General features: G+C 37.9%; 1 protein-coding gene across 4 annotated transcripts in view; it reads right to left on the minus strand.

Annotated features, from left to right (window-relative positions):
- The window catches only part of USH2A (usherin), a 372149-nt gene that overhangs the window by 38958 nt on the left and 317032 nt on the right, over positions 1 to 16159 (minus strand). For all 4 annotated transcript variants that reach the window (XR_009747198.1, XM_061475268.1, XM_061475270.1 and 1 more), the window contains exon 61: positions 10581 to 10935. Coding sequence is in view for 3 of the 4 variants with exons in the window: in XM_061475268.1 (XP_061331252.1) it covers positions 10581 to 10935 (355 nt within the window). In the remaining variant the exon portion in view is untranslated. The remainder of the gene's footprint in view (positions 1 to 10580; positions 10936 to 16159) is intronic.

Here is a 16159-nt window from a genome sequence, read left to right on the forward strand (position 1 = left end):
ACAGGATAAACTCATCAATTGGACTTTGTTTCCTCCTAATACAGATTCCTACCCCCACAAATTGCACATAACAAATTTTCATACTAGCATCTTCTAAACAGTCTACTACTTCCTGCCTTTGGTTTCTTTGGAAACCAATGAACCAACCAACCATAAATTATTTATGTTTTGGTACTTTCATTTGTGATCACACTGCTACTGAGAAGCAGGAAGAACAGGTACAAAGACTGTTTTGAACTATACTGAATCTGATTAGCTGTCTGATTTGGGCTAAATTTAAATTTATCAAGAGTAAATGTCCCCTCTCATCTTTCCCCTCTTCCACACATGAATGAGACCTTCACACTACTCAGAAACTGTGCTGTATTTGAAGACAAATACAAGAGCTGCCTGTCAGCTCATTCACCAACCAGCTAACCCAGTCAGCAAACTCGCAAAGTTCCTTCTTCTGTTCATCTGTGTGACATCGCCTAGTTGTGTTTTCAACATTGCCCAAATGCATTTCAACCAGAAGGAAGATCCAGCTGGAACTTGCTATGCTGTGGAAGTTTCTGTCTTCAATAAATGCATAGGCAAGGGAAGTAGCACTTCCTGCTCCTCAGCAGACCCAGCACTGAGGTCGAAGGGAACTGAGGTGGGGTGCAGCACTCCTTGATTTCCAGCAACCACTACCACAAAACTGGTACAGACCATTCCAAGTGCACCTCCTCTGGTAACATGGCTGTGCTAGGTTAGGTTATTTCACCAAAAGGTCTGTCATATATATAAACTATTAAAATCTGCACATGGTTTAAAGTAGAAGTGGTCAAACTCAATATTCCAAATTGCATTGATTATAAACTTAGGTGATTTTTTTTCCTCTTGGTATGGCTGTCTCAGAGTTTTTCCTTTACAAACTGAATAATTGCATGAGTGTTTTAGAAATGAAATCTCATTGGCTAATTATTCACTTCATTTATTTACAATTTAATTTCCACATTGTATGATGAATCACCAGAATCAGTCAGTTATGCATCTGCTGACTGGATAAGTACTTTAATTTTGGTTTTAATAACAAATACGTTACACCTATTTTGAATTATTTTTTAGAGTTGCTGACTTTGTTAGCAGAATTCACAGAGCTTTGGAGCTTTGGAATTATTTTAATACTCTGCAATTCTCCAAACAGTCTGAAAAACTACAGAAAGTCCCATTATGATCCAAAAGAATAAAAACAATGCTTCAGTTTGAAAAGAGAGCCCCATTTTGGATTCCTTTTTCATACCCAGTTAACTTTATATACAGTTACAGCATAATGTGGTAATAAATTTATACCTCTCCACTGTCACCTGTTCAAAATGCATTGGAATAGTCAGGTTTTTTTCTGCTTTCAGATCTCTATCACATGCTGTGTGAGAACTGGAATAAATAATAAGCAGCCACGTTTTCCCATCCTGGAAAAGTTCCAGAAGGGAAAGGGCTCTTGACATTACAGAGCTAAAGGAGTTTTCAAGACACTTTTTATTTCCATATTCCTTCTTTTGTATGCTAGGTTGCCTGCCATTATGTTTATGTAATTCTGACAGTGTTCTTAATGACACACTAACAGATTGTAAAACATGCTGCTGGCATTTACTTGCTTTTTATATTTTTAAAACAATGTCCTTCATGTAACAGTAGTTAAGCGCGGCAGAAGGACATCATTAGAGCCATGGTTAAACTGTAATTTACACCATTAGGAAGGCAGGAGCAATTTTTATTGCCTGGCAATTTTCTTGCTGAAATATTTGGACCATATGGCTCAATTTGTGTAATAACCTTAATTTCAGCACCCTTCAGGTCTGCCTCCATCTCCTACGGAATGGTAAAATGCGGTTTAGCAGAAAAGGCAACTGTCTATACTTAGAGAGTTGAGATTAATAACATGTCACGTCCTGTTTTTGGTGAAGGAATTCAAACAGCAGCCAGATGGTATCTCTACAAATAACTGTCAGGGGTCTTGATCTAATCAATACAATGTATTAATACATCTCCCCTCGCTGCTTCTCGAGGGGCTAGCGTGCAACATCTGGAAAGATTGGGGGGACCGCCAAGTAGAAAGCTGATCCTTTTCAGAATCAAACTGAGCCCAATTAATTTTTCATGTATACTTGATAACTGTTTCATAATGAGCTATGCGTCTTGACGGAGTTAGGGTTGGTGGCATGAGCAGCTTGTGCTTCCTATCCCCATTCAGTCCACTTACAGAAACCAACCCATTAATCAAACTATCTGGCATAAAACTGAAATCTCAGCTCAGCAAGAGATCAGTAACCATCATTAAAAAAAAGGAAAGAAAGGCAACAACAAAGACCCCACCACAGAACAAGGCTTTAGGGGGCAAAAGTATCCAGGCATGACATTAGTAATTACTTTAACACAAAACAAAACTCAGAAACACGCTTACCTGGCAGGCACCTATAACACAAAACTTAATATTACCTTCCTGTCAAAAAGAAACATTTAAGTCCATAAAAAATACACTGCCATTCTGCTTTCTAGATACAGGAGCCATCTGGCTCCTATTCACCACAATTGCTATTCTAGACTCAAAAATATAGTGCTGCAAATTAACAGACACCCATTTCCACTCCCAAAGAGCTTTCTGTCAATAACCTCATCTTTAGCAATGTGCAGGAATTAGGGTCTTGCCCCCTAAAAAACCAAAAGAGTGTGGCAAGATTATACATGCATTCCAGTGCTTTTTGTAAAGTCTGAAAGGAGGAGAGAGAGAGGTCATTTGACAGGCAAAAAAAGGGAGACTGCAACAAGCATAGGGGAGATGTGCCTGAATGAGGCTGTGAAGCTGAATGATGGGAATGGATTCAAAAGGGAGCAGTAAAGAGAAAGGACAGGAGGTCAGCTGAGAATACTAAACTTATTTTGCATAGGACACCCCATGGCTGTTTGATGAGAATGACATTGGTGGCTGTAGACTTGGATTAGATTCAAATGGAGTCCCCAGGGGTACGAGGCTATAAGTTATATTACCAGTTCCCATAAGGGGAGAGGTAGGATTCTCTGTTTACTAAAATGACCCAATGCGTGTTAAAATACCCTATGAAATATAAGCATATGAGATAACACTTCTCAGACAATTAGAATAAAAGACCTTCTATATGGAGGGAAGTGAGGCAGGGGGATAAAATGGGGGGGTTAGGAGTGGCCTTTCTAAATATCAGATGAAGAATTCCTGTATCTGTAGCTGTTGGGTATGACCCTGGGGATTCTGGGGAGCTGCCCTATGACTTTAACAACAAAGACCATTCTCTTGGAGTTGCCTGATATGTTCACTTAAGCATGCTGGTTAAACATGAATTAAAATCTAGTCAAATCTAATTAAGCATTTTAAAACAGATACCTAATTTGAAAAACAGCTGTACATATTATCCAACAAATTTCTGCCTCTTCCTACTTATACATGAAAAAGCATCTGTAGCTTACCAAAACCTTGGTTTTAAAGCAGATTTAGTACAGCCACACACAACATGGCACAAAGGGAAGAACATTCCTCTCATTTTATTTTCCTAGCAAGGTATACTTAATGAAGGGAAGTTTTGTGGGGGTTTCTGTTTTGTTGATTTTGTTTCTAAAAATGCTGTCAAAGATATTTTTCTACAGAGCCCAATTAGTTTAATCTTATTGTCAACTGAAATGCAAGACTTGCAGAAAAAGCTGTAGAGAGAAGCATATATATAAAGAATAAATAAAAACATACATAGAGAAACAGCACAAGGAGGATCTCATTTTAGGCATCTGCCCTTAGGCTTTGCCATGTGGTCACCTATTCTCTTATGTGCACAAACTGAAAAGATTACCACTTCCACCACCATCTTTCTGTCAGAGAGTACCACCTTTTGAATCTACCAACCTACCTCATCCTATTGTGTGCGTTAGGAAAGACCGGCTGATTAATCATCTTAAAACCAACCGCATTCTTTTGTCTGACACATACCAGTAGTAGCACACAAATGCACTAGAGGAAAGCAGTCCTGTATGAACAATTACAGCCCAAGGATGGTAAATGCTTATGCCTTAGCTATTCTGGAGCTTTCATGGTCTATAAATTTCTATGGTCTATATTCATGCTCCTAACCAGGTTAGATGCTTGAAGTCAGATATTGTAAATATCCCTCAAAAGACCTAATTCTATATGTGTTTTGCTCATCAAATAAAGAAAGACCTGTGGAGTGGGTGAAAACTGGATCTTGCACAAGGAGAACCCAAGGATAAAATACACTGGATCTTTCACACACACACAGTATCACACAGTATACTAGAGATTGGAAGGGACCTCGAAAGATCATCTAGTCCAATCCCCCTGCCGGAGCAGGAACACCTAGATAATGTTACACAGGAATGTGTCCAGGCGGGTTTTGAATGTCTCCAGGGAAGGAGACTCCACAACCTCCCTGGGCAGCCTGTTCCAGTGTTCCGTCACCCTCACTGAGAAGAAGTTTCTTCTCAAGTTTAAGTGGAACCTCTTGTGTTCCAGTTTGTACCCATTACCCCTTGTCCTGTCATTGTTTGCCACTGAGTAGAGTCTGGCTCCATCCTCGTGACACTCCCCCTTTATATATTTATAGACACTTATAAGGTCACCCCTCAGTCTCCTCTTCTCCAAACTATAGAGACCCAGCTCCCTCAGTCTTTCCTCATAAGGGAGATGCTCCACTCCCTTAATCATCTTTGTTGCCCTGCGCTGGACTCTCTCCAGCAGCTCCCTGTCCTTCTTGAACTGAGGGGCCCAGAACTGGACACAATATTCCAGATGCGGTCTCACCAGGGCAGAGTAGAGGGGAAGGAGGACCTCTCTCAGAGGTCTCTCTATTTCCAAATAGTCAACTAATTCATTTGTAGAAAAAATTACCTATTGATCCAGGCGCTCTGATCTAGTCAATCTAGGGTGTGTGGTTAGGCATGGTCAGACATAACCCTATCAGTGTTTTTACTTCCACCAGCCCAAAACTTTATCAAAGGGCAAAGTCAACTTTGTGTTGCACACAGAATTAGGGAGAAAATATTCAGGAGAAAATGTGGCAAAATAAACTCCTTTGCTGTAACCTTCACTAATTTAAGTCACCAGTTGCCTGACAACATATTAAGACCTCACAGACACCAGATAAACTTTTCTCTGCTACACCACATCCTAACCCACAAGGATTGTTTGTTTCTTGGCACAATTCCATCAGTCTAAAACTATGTTTCTGTGGCTGCCAGCAGCATCCAGGAGACACTGAAGTGGCCTTGGTTACAGCAAAGATGGTTTAAATAGAAGAGTTGAAGCCTCTCTCTCTCTTACCGTTCTGATCCAGTTCTATTACCACAGTACTTCAAAATTATCACAGTTGTGCAACAATCCATTTCATCCTTTCTGTTGTAATTATGCAGTTCTGCATGTCTGTCTTGATAGGTGGGGCTTACAGAAGCACTTAATCAGTTGCTGGAGGAGCATCAGTAGTGCCAATCCAAATGCTTATCTTAACAGAGCTGTAGTGCCAAATCCAACATATTCTGCAGCAGCATGGAAACAACAGAATCTGTGAGATACAGATTGCCTCACACACTCTATTTTTTGTCTTAGCAGCCTTCAATGTGAAGGAGCATTTGTCCTGTATTAATCCTGCATAAGCTTAACAGGTCTAGCTGGGCTTTCCTGGCAATTAAAACAATTACAGTGATTCCAGTACAAGCCCTTCCTGAAACTGTGCTAACAAGGCTTGGAATCTTAAAACCTGCATTTAAATCAGATGATTCATTTGCAAACCCATCACATACAGCACATATAGTAGGTGTGGGTCATTTCATTGGAATGAGAAAGCAAATGTCTCTATACATGAGAGGTCACCAGTTGTAAGTTAAAACCTTTTCACTGTTAGGCATAATTAAAATACTCTGACAGTGGTTTCAGTAATTTAAACATTGCAGTATTGTTGTAATATTTTTCTAGGCTTCAAGAGTTCACAATTGTTTGGTCCAATCAAATCTTGGAACACTGGAGAAGTTATCACCCATCAAGGTAATTACTTTCAAGTTGAAATAATTACTCCATCAATGTTAATGGTCTTTCAACTTCAATAAAGCACTCACCTGCCGATAATCACAGCTAACCTCTTGCTCTCATGCAATTCCCTCTCTATTTAGAAGGTTATATTACAGCCGTTAGAGTGGTCACTTGTCCTGAACAGCTGCTGAATTTCACTTTGATCAGCTGTGAACCATAAAAAAATTGGTCATCTGTGTATGATTTCCCCCTAACCCATAAGCCCTTGCAGAGCTAAGGAGATGATCTTTTGGTTGTATTAGGGCACTGCTGAGCACCATCTTGTTTCTGGTTGTGGCTACTTTTCACTCACCAACAGCAGCACAGTAGCCTAATTAACTTTTGCCCTCCACTGCAGTTTACAGCTTTCATTCTTCACTAAGTAGCTCATATTCTGAATTTATGGCATGTGCAGGGATTCCTCCATTTACTATCATCTTTTCATCAAGTGAAGTCCATTTCCCAGGCATGAACAAAAAAGTTTTACTGGTCCTTCTCTTTGGCATGTTTTTCCTACAGTCTTCATCCTTTTTTTTTTTTTTTATAAGGAAGTTGTCATGTAGAGTCCTGAATACTGCACTACTGAATAATGTTTACAATACAGTTTGTAACTATGTGGTATCTCATCTGTAATGCTGCCATATGTTTACTGGTCTATATGAGGAAAGAGAAATGAAGGATCACACACAGATGTACTATTTCTGAATGTGAATATTAGGAAGGAACTAACTCTGGATGCAAGATGCCAGATAGCTGTAAAATCCTGCATAGGAAGCATGTGTATATGGCAGTACTGGCCATTTAAGGTTATTTCTGATAAGCACGTTGTACTTTCATATACACTCCACTGAGGTTGATTTGCCACACTGAGGCCTCAATTCTACACGATAATTACGGAGGTCACTACCCATAGCAGGCGGATTCTTTTCTTTATAACCCTCATCTCTGGCTGTTTTTAATTCTCCAATCACATATTCTGACATTTTCTACTCATCTTTTTGGCTTTGAATTCTCCTGCTCTTGCTAAACAACAAAACACTTGACATAATTGTCATGGCAGAAACAGCATTACACATCCACAACACATTGATTAAGAAAAAGTCCAAACTTACCCACAGTTTTACCTCACAGCAATATTTGGAATACAGCAGTTAAAGAGCTGTTATGCTTTGATGCCATTTGGCAGGTAGTGGCTTTATAAAGAAATCGGCTCTGGGTTCTGTGTTCACAAGCTTAAGCCCTATGTGCACAGGACTGAGAAGTGTAAAGTGACAATCTAGTTGCTTCATGCTGATTTCTGTAAATGAGAACTTACTATCAGTCCATTCCCCTATAAACACATCTGCCTTATATTGTCAATAAGAGATTAAATATCATTCTTGCTTTAGAGGGTTAAAATGAACTGGGAAGACATTGTGGGAGAAACTTGTACTGCTGTAACCATTCTTGACATGTTTTTGTTCTGCAAATAAGCCAGAATGTCAGTTTAACATCTGTCACTACAGTCCTGGCCAAACATGCTAGTGAAACGGGTGACACTGCTCTTTAACTGCAAAGCATCAAAATGGCTCACATGTACTTCAGTTGCTTCTAATGGTGCAGGGAGATCCTCCTTCTGTTTGAGCGGCAGCCGCTTTTGCTCTTAGAACTGAATTCTCATCTTTATCTCCATAGGCAGCATAAAATTTCAAGGGGTCAGCAATAACCTGAAGGTACAGACAGCCATACCTTTGGTACATTAATTTAAATACAGCTTAATGCACCTTAACTGGGGAGTGAATAGATGCAGTTTGGGAAGGTAGAGTGGGTAAGTCTGTCAAATAGTTTGAAAACCCAGAAGATGCTTCTCATTTGGCTCTGGCAATGGATGGAAATGAAGCTGTCAAATTAGAACACCCTTCAGGGACATTAGTGAGAGTTTCATTTGTATCCTGCAGTGTCACAAGTATTGTATTTCTACATTGAGTTTTGGTCAAGCTTTATGTCCTGTGGCAGGCAACCAGGATGCAAATGACAAGAAGAAGGGTGGGATCAGCTTCTGTGATTCTAGCAGTGCTTTTTTTTTTTTTTCTGGAATAATATGAAGGGATAAGGATAAGGATGGAATCCAACAGATTAAATAATGGACTGAACTCATTGCTCACTTAATACTTTTAACTCTTGCTTGTAACATGAATGTTTGTGTGAGAAAATGACTAATGGCATATCCCACAAGAGAGCTTCAATAGAGATGCTTTAGAAAATTAAATGATTTATCCTAGTACCCCTGAAAGCTGTATTTTAAAGGTGCAGAAATTTAATCATTGGAATGCTAGTTCCTTTAAGAAAATTACATTTTAACTAAAGTGTCTCATTCACAAAGCTACAGTAAAGGGTATATCATGATAAAATTATATTTTTAAGGGGTTATAACTTTGAAAGTTGGTATCCAGGTTTTTGCCTGCTGGGATAATTGACCTGACCTCCTGAAGACATCTTTGATAACAGGACTTTGTGCACTTTATGTCAATAACTTTTATTCAAAGCTTTAGCTGTTCTGCTATATTCAGAAGAGTTAGGATTCTGACCTCAGTTACTTGGCATAAATCAGCAGCAACTCTACTGAGTTAATGTAGTTGCAGCAACTTAAAGTGAGTGCAACAGATGGAAAAGCTGTGCAGAAACATTTCTCCCAAAAAGGAAGTATAATATTTTAAAATAAAAAAGGGTATAAAAAATAATAATCAATAAATGTTCATGACAAAGGACAGTAGAAAAAACATGCAAGGCCGCTTTGCTGCAATGCTTACTAGAACAGCTGTCCATACACTGCCAGAATGTCATTTTGATTCAAGATAGTGTTTGGGGAAAATAGAGGATTTTGGAGCCAGGAAAATACTAATTCTGTAAATAATATCTTGTTAATTTAAAAGGCTTTTAACTGATGTTGTTAAAGAAACACACTGTGGCAGCATCATTTAAAAGACCATTTTGGTAGGTTTTATTACCCACAATACAACCATCTTGGACATTTTCTGTTGTTGTTGGCATGCTTAGAAGACATTGCAATGCATGACCAGCCAGGTCAATTCCAATGCTCAGCAACACACTGCATGCAGCTCAAGCAGAGTGTTAGGAGAAGTTCTGTCATTCCACTGGGTTTGAAATCCTAGGTGTCCCATAACAATTATATTGTGATTATATTTTTTTAAACAAGGGAGCTGAATACCAAAATGCTACTGAAGTTCAATGAATTTAAAATCCCAATCTACTTTTTAAAACCTAGCAGTGCAAATGCAACTACTTCAGAAGCCAGAAGTATATATTCCTATCATTCAATTCAGAAACTTCTTTCTCTTTCAGAAAAAGATGCATTACAAACTTAATCCCTTCAGGCTTCCAAGAAGGTAGACACAAAACTGCTTTGGAACCATATGATCACAAGAGCATGTTGACATTACTGAGCTGGAAACCTCCCACCTTGTCACGTCGAGATTTTTCTGAGGGAGTTACTTTTGGGTATTCCACAGAAAGCCTTTTAGGATCCTACTCGAATATCAAACAGATACTTTATAATTGGGGTACTTCAGAATTTAGGGGATTTCTGGTGTTACTCAATACAAACACAGCTAGGAATATCACTTAGGTAAAATTCTAGGTTTATGAAAAGGAGGTGGCACTGCTGAGGAAACACAACTTTATTACAACCTTCCTAAACATTTTCTAAAACTTACTGTCAGAAACAACCAAGCACAACAGCTATCACTAATATAAGCAGTTCAGTTCAACTATCTATAAGCTGTCATTCTAGAGAAAGACTAGAATGTAATATATAGATGAGAAAAGCAGGGGTAACTGCACAAACCATAACCAATTCTGTCACTGATTTACATAACATTGTCAGTCAGTTCAAAAAGCAAGATGCCCTTTCCTGAGTCTACCCCTCCACATACTGAATTGAAATGTAATATTTACAGACATTCGTGTTTGAAAACTCCCTTGAAGGGAAAGACATGTTGGCAGTGCAATGTAACATTCTAACATAACTACATGCAATTAAAGTAAAAGTAGTTCTGTTTTTATTACTGATGAATTATGAGTGGAACATGCAAATGCACTGCATATATGAACAGTGTAATTACTAATGAACTCATTTACTTTGTGATTCCAACTGAATTACAAAACTATCATATACAAGAAGGACTGTTTTTGTTGTTCTTTGTGCATATCCTGTGCAGCTATTTCAACAGTCAGATAAAAAGCTTTCAGAGTAAGACTGTGAAGTTAGGTGCATGTGCTTCGTTCCTCCAAACATGATCCATCTATGCTTTTGAGTAATCTACTTGCCTTTACAAGGAATTAGATATTAATGTGAAATATTTCAGTCTGCATTGCACCAAACACAAAGTTTAAACCAACAAAACTACTGGAAATTTGAACCCCCACTTTTCCAATCAGTGTTGAATAAGATTTTAAAATACCACAGAGATCAAAGCAGAGGAAAAACAACTTAAACCTGGTTTTGTGGTCTAATTCTTACCGCTACGGTTAGTGCTGTAACAGCTGGGCTGCTAAACGTTGGATCACTGTGTTTTTCTTGGTAGACTACTCGATACAGAGATATAACTCCATTGGGAGAGATAGGCTGGGTCCAGTTCAACCACACTGAGTATGCACTGGTTGCTTGTGCCCAAGGGGCTCCCATGCCCAATGGGGAATCCTCCAGAGTTTGGGTTGAAGCCCACAGGCTCTCCACTGACCCCACAGCATTTTGAGCTCTGACACGATATTCATAGAGGGTAAAAGGTTGTAGAGCATCCGATGCATCAATGAATTCCAAAGGTCCTTCAGTCCAGATGAACAAAAGCAGCTCTTCTTGACTGCCCACAGGACGTCTGAAAATAAAGACACTGTGTTCAAAATTGAAAAGAACTTCAACAGTCCCATGATATTAGATCCTGAAGTTCTAAGTTCAACCTTTACCTCAGAAAAGTAAAGAACTTACTCCTATACATTACACACACAAGGAACTGCCTATCACTGCATCTTAAAAGTGTTTTTCTGAAACTTATGTTAGGTGCTGAGTAGTGAAGAAGAGACTTTTGAGGTAATCATTTAATCATTCTCCTTTACCTAGCAGAATAAAACATGTGAAACAAGAGTGTTGTTACAGTCTGTATTAGCAGCGTAAAAGTACAATAGCACATTGCCCTTTTAGGACAGAACACACCAGATATGAGACATTCAGAACTTAGAGCATGAAATTTTCAATCCATATGTAGTTGCTAAGCAATGATTTGAATTCTAATATGGGTGCACATTTTCAGCATTTCTGAAAATCAAATGTTACCAAGTGAACAAGGGATAAATATTCTATCATGCCCTCAAAGTCAAAGCAGTGCACTTTTAAGTTCTGGTTTGCTCACAACAAATATTGTTCTTGTGAATGGGATAAGTAATCTCTTGTACATAAACTTAGCAGAATCTGCAGTTCCACCACAAAAACTTGTTAAAATATCACAAGTAGTGCTTTTTGTCAGAAACTACATATTTTTTTTCATTGCTGTTTATGTTTAAAAATGCAAAATTAAGATATATGAGGACAATTACTGTACAGGCTTTTGGCACAATGTTTTTTTATTTTGTATGTGTATACATAAATACATATATGTATTCATGTACACACACACATATATATGCACATATAAATTTATATATAGCATTCCCACTAGAGATCTCTTGTGTTGGACATGGTAATATTCAGAATATCAGGGGAGATTACAGGTGATCCTCAGCCCATTTCTAGTATATAATTTACAACAGTTGTAATAAGGCAAGCACTCATCTTCAAAACAGAGTTATCAAATCAATTGTCTCACTTGGCATAAAAATGTTTGTGTGAAATTAAGTTGGTTACATTTAAACACTGTGATAAATCTCAGTGACGGCTGTGCTGTACTGCACATGAATTTAAGCAGTTCCCCTACTCTTCATAGAAACCTTGGCCTTTGCAGAACGTAAAAGCATGTTCACCCTCCATGCCAAAATCAAAAAACCGAATTACATTATCTGCCACTTTTCCTGCAAGTAGGGCAAATTTGCAGAAGTCAAATTGGTTTGTCTGCCTACTGGGTGTCATCATCACTACACACACACACACAGACACTAAAGAACATTTCTCTGGCAAGAGAAAACCTATTTCACAGAATTCTGTCAGCTTTTATTTTGTTAGAGCAACCCAGGAATTAGTTTAAAAACGTAAAATGCAACAAATTCTTTTTTTAAACTGATAATCTTAGCTTCTTGCAATAGTCTATTCCCAGGTATTTACATGGAAAATATAACGAATGCAATGAATGCATGTGTGTACACAGCTGTTTATTCATTCTTTGTGTATATGATATATGAGGCATGTGTAAATACATTATTTTCTTATATGAAGCTAAGGAATTTTTGCTAAACTCTGAGATAAACAGGTCATATGGACACTGCTTATTTTAAAAGGATTGAAGTGTGGTTTAAAAAACAAAAGGGAAGTTTTGAGGTACAGTGTTGCTAGTATAGTGAAATAGGCCAATCATAAGATGTGTTAATATAAGTAGGCAGAACTGGGTGAAGAAAGGCAGGTAGAACAGGCAGGAAAGATTCCCTAGCAATTCTCTCTACTGCAACAAAATGTCTGGAAGGTTTGAGGTTCAAAATTTCCCATTGATCCCAAAACTCCATCTCCTATTTTTAGTACACCTCCCCATTGCTTAATATGCAATGGCATATTAAGCCTTATGTATAAATCTCCCTTAGACGCTGTTCGTTGATTTTATGCAAGACACATAATTCTGAAAGATGAGTCATTACTATACCTTTCTTCTGTGCCTAAAAGTATACCCTCTTCCCTCTGTACTCAAAAACATGCCTAAAAAAATTCTCTATCAATCAATTAGTGAAAAGACAGTAGTTTAGTGCAATGTCACATTTAATACATCTTGTCTGACCGAGCAGTATGGCACTTAAAAGAATACACAGACTTATGTTTGATAAATTTTTGAGACTGTGATAAACAGTTTTTTCACACTTAAAGATCAAATATGCCACCAACTGTAAGCTCATCCACAAGCAAAGCAGTACAATGTAGTCTGGTTAAGTATTTAGATCTTATTACTACTGAATATTTAATGAATGAAACTTATGGTTATGTAAATGGTTCCATCTGTAGTGCTAAAAACCAGAATATCTTCATGTATGAATAAACTTTGAACAGAAGTGGTTGAACAGTCTGTAATAATTTCAACCATTTTAAGATTTAAGATGCAACTGCTCATTTAACTGGAAGTGTTTCTTATGTACAATGAGCTGCAAAGGAGAATAACATTTTCGAGAGCTGGAAGCGGTCTCTTAATCTGCATAGTCTGATTTGCTGCTTACATTCATTTGAAAGATGCTTAGAAATAGTTATTTTTATAAGGGTAAATTCTCCTTGCCCCACTGCCAATCTGAGCCAGATGACAAAGTGGAGAATATAATCTTCTTTGTGACAGATAACTGTAGAGCTGTGTGCAGAGAACTGCAGCAACACTAACTGCAGCATGCACCCCTCAGCTTTCTTATGCGGAAAGAGACTCAGTGAATCCCTGAGGTCTTACAGGTCAATTGAGAATCATTCTTCACATGTTTTCCTTTCAGCATGCAACAAAACCAAATGCTTAGCAGTGCTTGCTGTTTTCCTTACCAGAGTGGGAGTGAGTTATTACTAAAAGAGCTGAGAAGTCTTGAGGTAAAATTCAAATGATTTGGGAATCATACCATCAAATGTGGGGGGAATAATGCAACATCAACAATGCTCCCCCTTTACAATTTCACATCCAATTAAACAAAGCTGCCTCCCTTACCACTGAGATTCAACAAATCTCTACTAACGTAGTTTGGATGTTTTTCTTTCTTTTAGGGTTTTTGTTGTTTTTTTTTTTTACAGGCTTTTGTGTAAAAGTGAACAAAATTTGAGATTATTGTGTGCAACATGCTAATTTTGATTAGGTATTATATCAATTACAGGTATAAATAAAACCCTCATGAAGTTCTTATAGTAAAATGACAATACTCATCCATAAGGATTCTTATATTAAACCACCTACTAACACATGCGCCTTGCAAGCTGGCTTGGGTGCAGCTCATGGGTAAGAGTAGAAGGATAAGCAATTAATTAATCAGAAAGAGTCAGTCTAGAAGCCTCTACACTGCAAGTCACACCAGTCAACAGCCACTGAGACTTGGCCTCTGTCTAAAATTGCCTGTTAATTTTTCAGCTACATTTTCACCATAAGGGTTGCTCAGCTAATGAGAGCAACATTACAATCTCACATATCACATACCTGCATATAATCTTAATATATTAAGTAATACAATCTTACTGAGCATGAGGTAGAAACTTCGGCAGAAATTCAGACACTCCCTTAAGCAAAATATGAACCAAAGTTACATGTAATTTTACAGGCAATATTTCTTTCAGAGTCATCTCATGCGCATCCTACACAGTGCATGCTGGCGGCCAACAGAGAGCAGTTCCATTAGCTGATGTAACCTCTGTGTTATTAAAATACAGCAAGAAATACATCACCTATTTCTGTACTATTATTTTTGCAGACTCTGGTAATGGAACGGGAAGAGAAGTAGATTAGGTGATTATCTCATGAACCAGATCTTTTCTCATTCACAGTCTCTAGCAAGATCTGGTCCCTTGCTAGAAAAGTTTAAAAGCTTCAGATCTGTATTTGAAACTGCTATATGGATCCGAAATGAAATGTCACCATCTCTTTCATCATAAACTAATAATTTTTCTGGTGTCTAACAAAATGTGTGCAAAATTCCAAGTGCTTTTATGATTCTAGAGGAAAGCACAAGTCCTGCCATTTTAATGGAAAGATCTGCACACACACTAGCTCCCCAAGCATTCCAGGTTTTGTGTTAAATGAATTTATTTTGGTGGTGACACAGGAAGGAAGAGGGACATGATGAATAAGAAATTACATGCCATAACCTCCCACGGAAATACTGCAGTCTTGCTGCTATAACAATGTAAGGCTATGTGGGGCTACAAAATGAAAAAGAACTATGTGCTTACATCCCATTTCTGATTTTTTTTGCGGCTATCTGAGAAAGATTTGATATTGTTGTTGTCTAGGCACATTTAAACTTCAGCTGAAATAACTGCCAAGTGATTCATGCCTATGTAGCTGAATATACCGATTGTATCTGGAGCCCCAGTGCGCCATTTTCATTTCACTTTAAATAAAAAACAAAATGTATCTATGTCAGTCAGTGCCCTTCTGCTGTACTCAGAGGTATCAAACAGGCTACAATTATGATTGTGAAGTGATTGTGTCACACTGGAGGAAGGTTTATTGCTTTTGAGTCTGCTAGGCAGTAACACATTCTGTTTCATATTACTCTTTATATCATTGTTTGGTTGTGACTAGAATAATCAAATGCCATCAAATGCTGTCAAATTCAATTTACAGTATTTTTCACTGAAGCAGGCCTTCTGCATTATATTTTTTTTTTTCCTTTCTATGGTTGCCATGGAATAGCAGCTGTAATCATCAGCTTTACTTACAAAACCAACAGAGTGAAGACATGTCTTGGGCTATAACATATACTTCATTCCTCTTCATACAGGGGAAGGACTTGGGTTTTTTTGATCAGATAATTAAAAAAGAGCAAATAAAAGATATTTCAAGACAGCAGGAATTTTTAGAGACTCCTAATGTTTTTAAGGCAAAGTGAATTTATATTAATTATCACTGCTGATTTCAAAAGGTAATTCAATTCCCTGTCTTCTCAGTCACAGCTCTAATATAATAAAATATCCCAAACTCTAGGTTCATCCCAGCATGTGTCTGCCACACATATTTAGAGCTGGAAAACCAGGAACTTCAGAGTTTCAGTTCCTCTTCAATACATGGCTTAAGTTTTATATTCTCTGCCTTTCTGAAGCTATTCAGGAGCTTTTATAAAAAAGGTCAAAGGGCACAGCAGTCATCGGTGTTTTGCTACTTTGATACTTCCTTAAACATAGCAATCTATATAGAAAAAACTTCACACACAGCTTATGAAGCTCCTGATAGG

The sequence above is a fragment of the Pezoporus flaviventris genome, unplaced genomic scaffold (genome assembly GCF_033815535.1).
Source record: "Pezoporus flaviventris isolate CSIRO_AGI_PZ_B2104156 unplaced genomic scaffold, CSIRO_AGI_Pfla_v1 ptg000083l, whole genome shotgun sequence".
NCBI classification, from domain to species: Eukaryota; Metazoa; Chordata; class Aves; order Psittaciformes; family Psittacidae; genus Pezoporus; species Pezoporus flaviventris.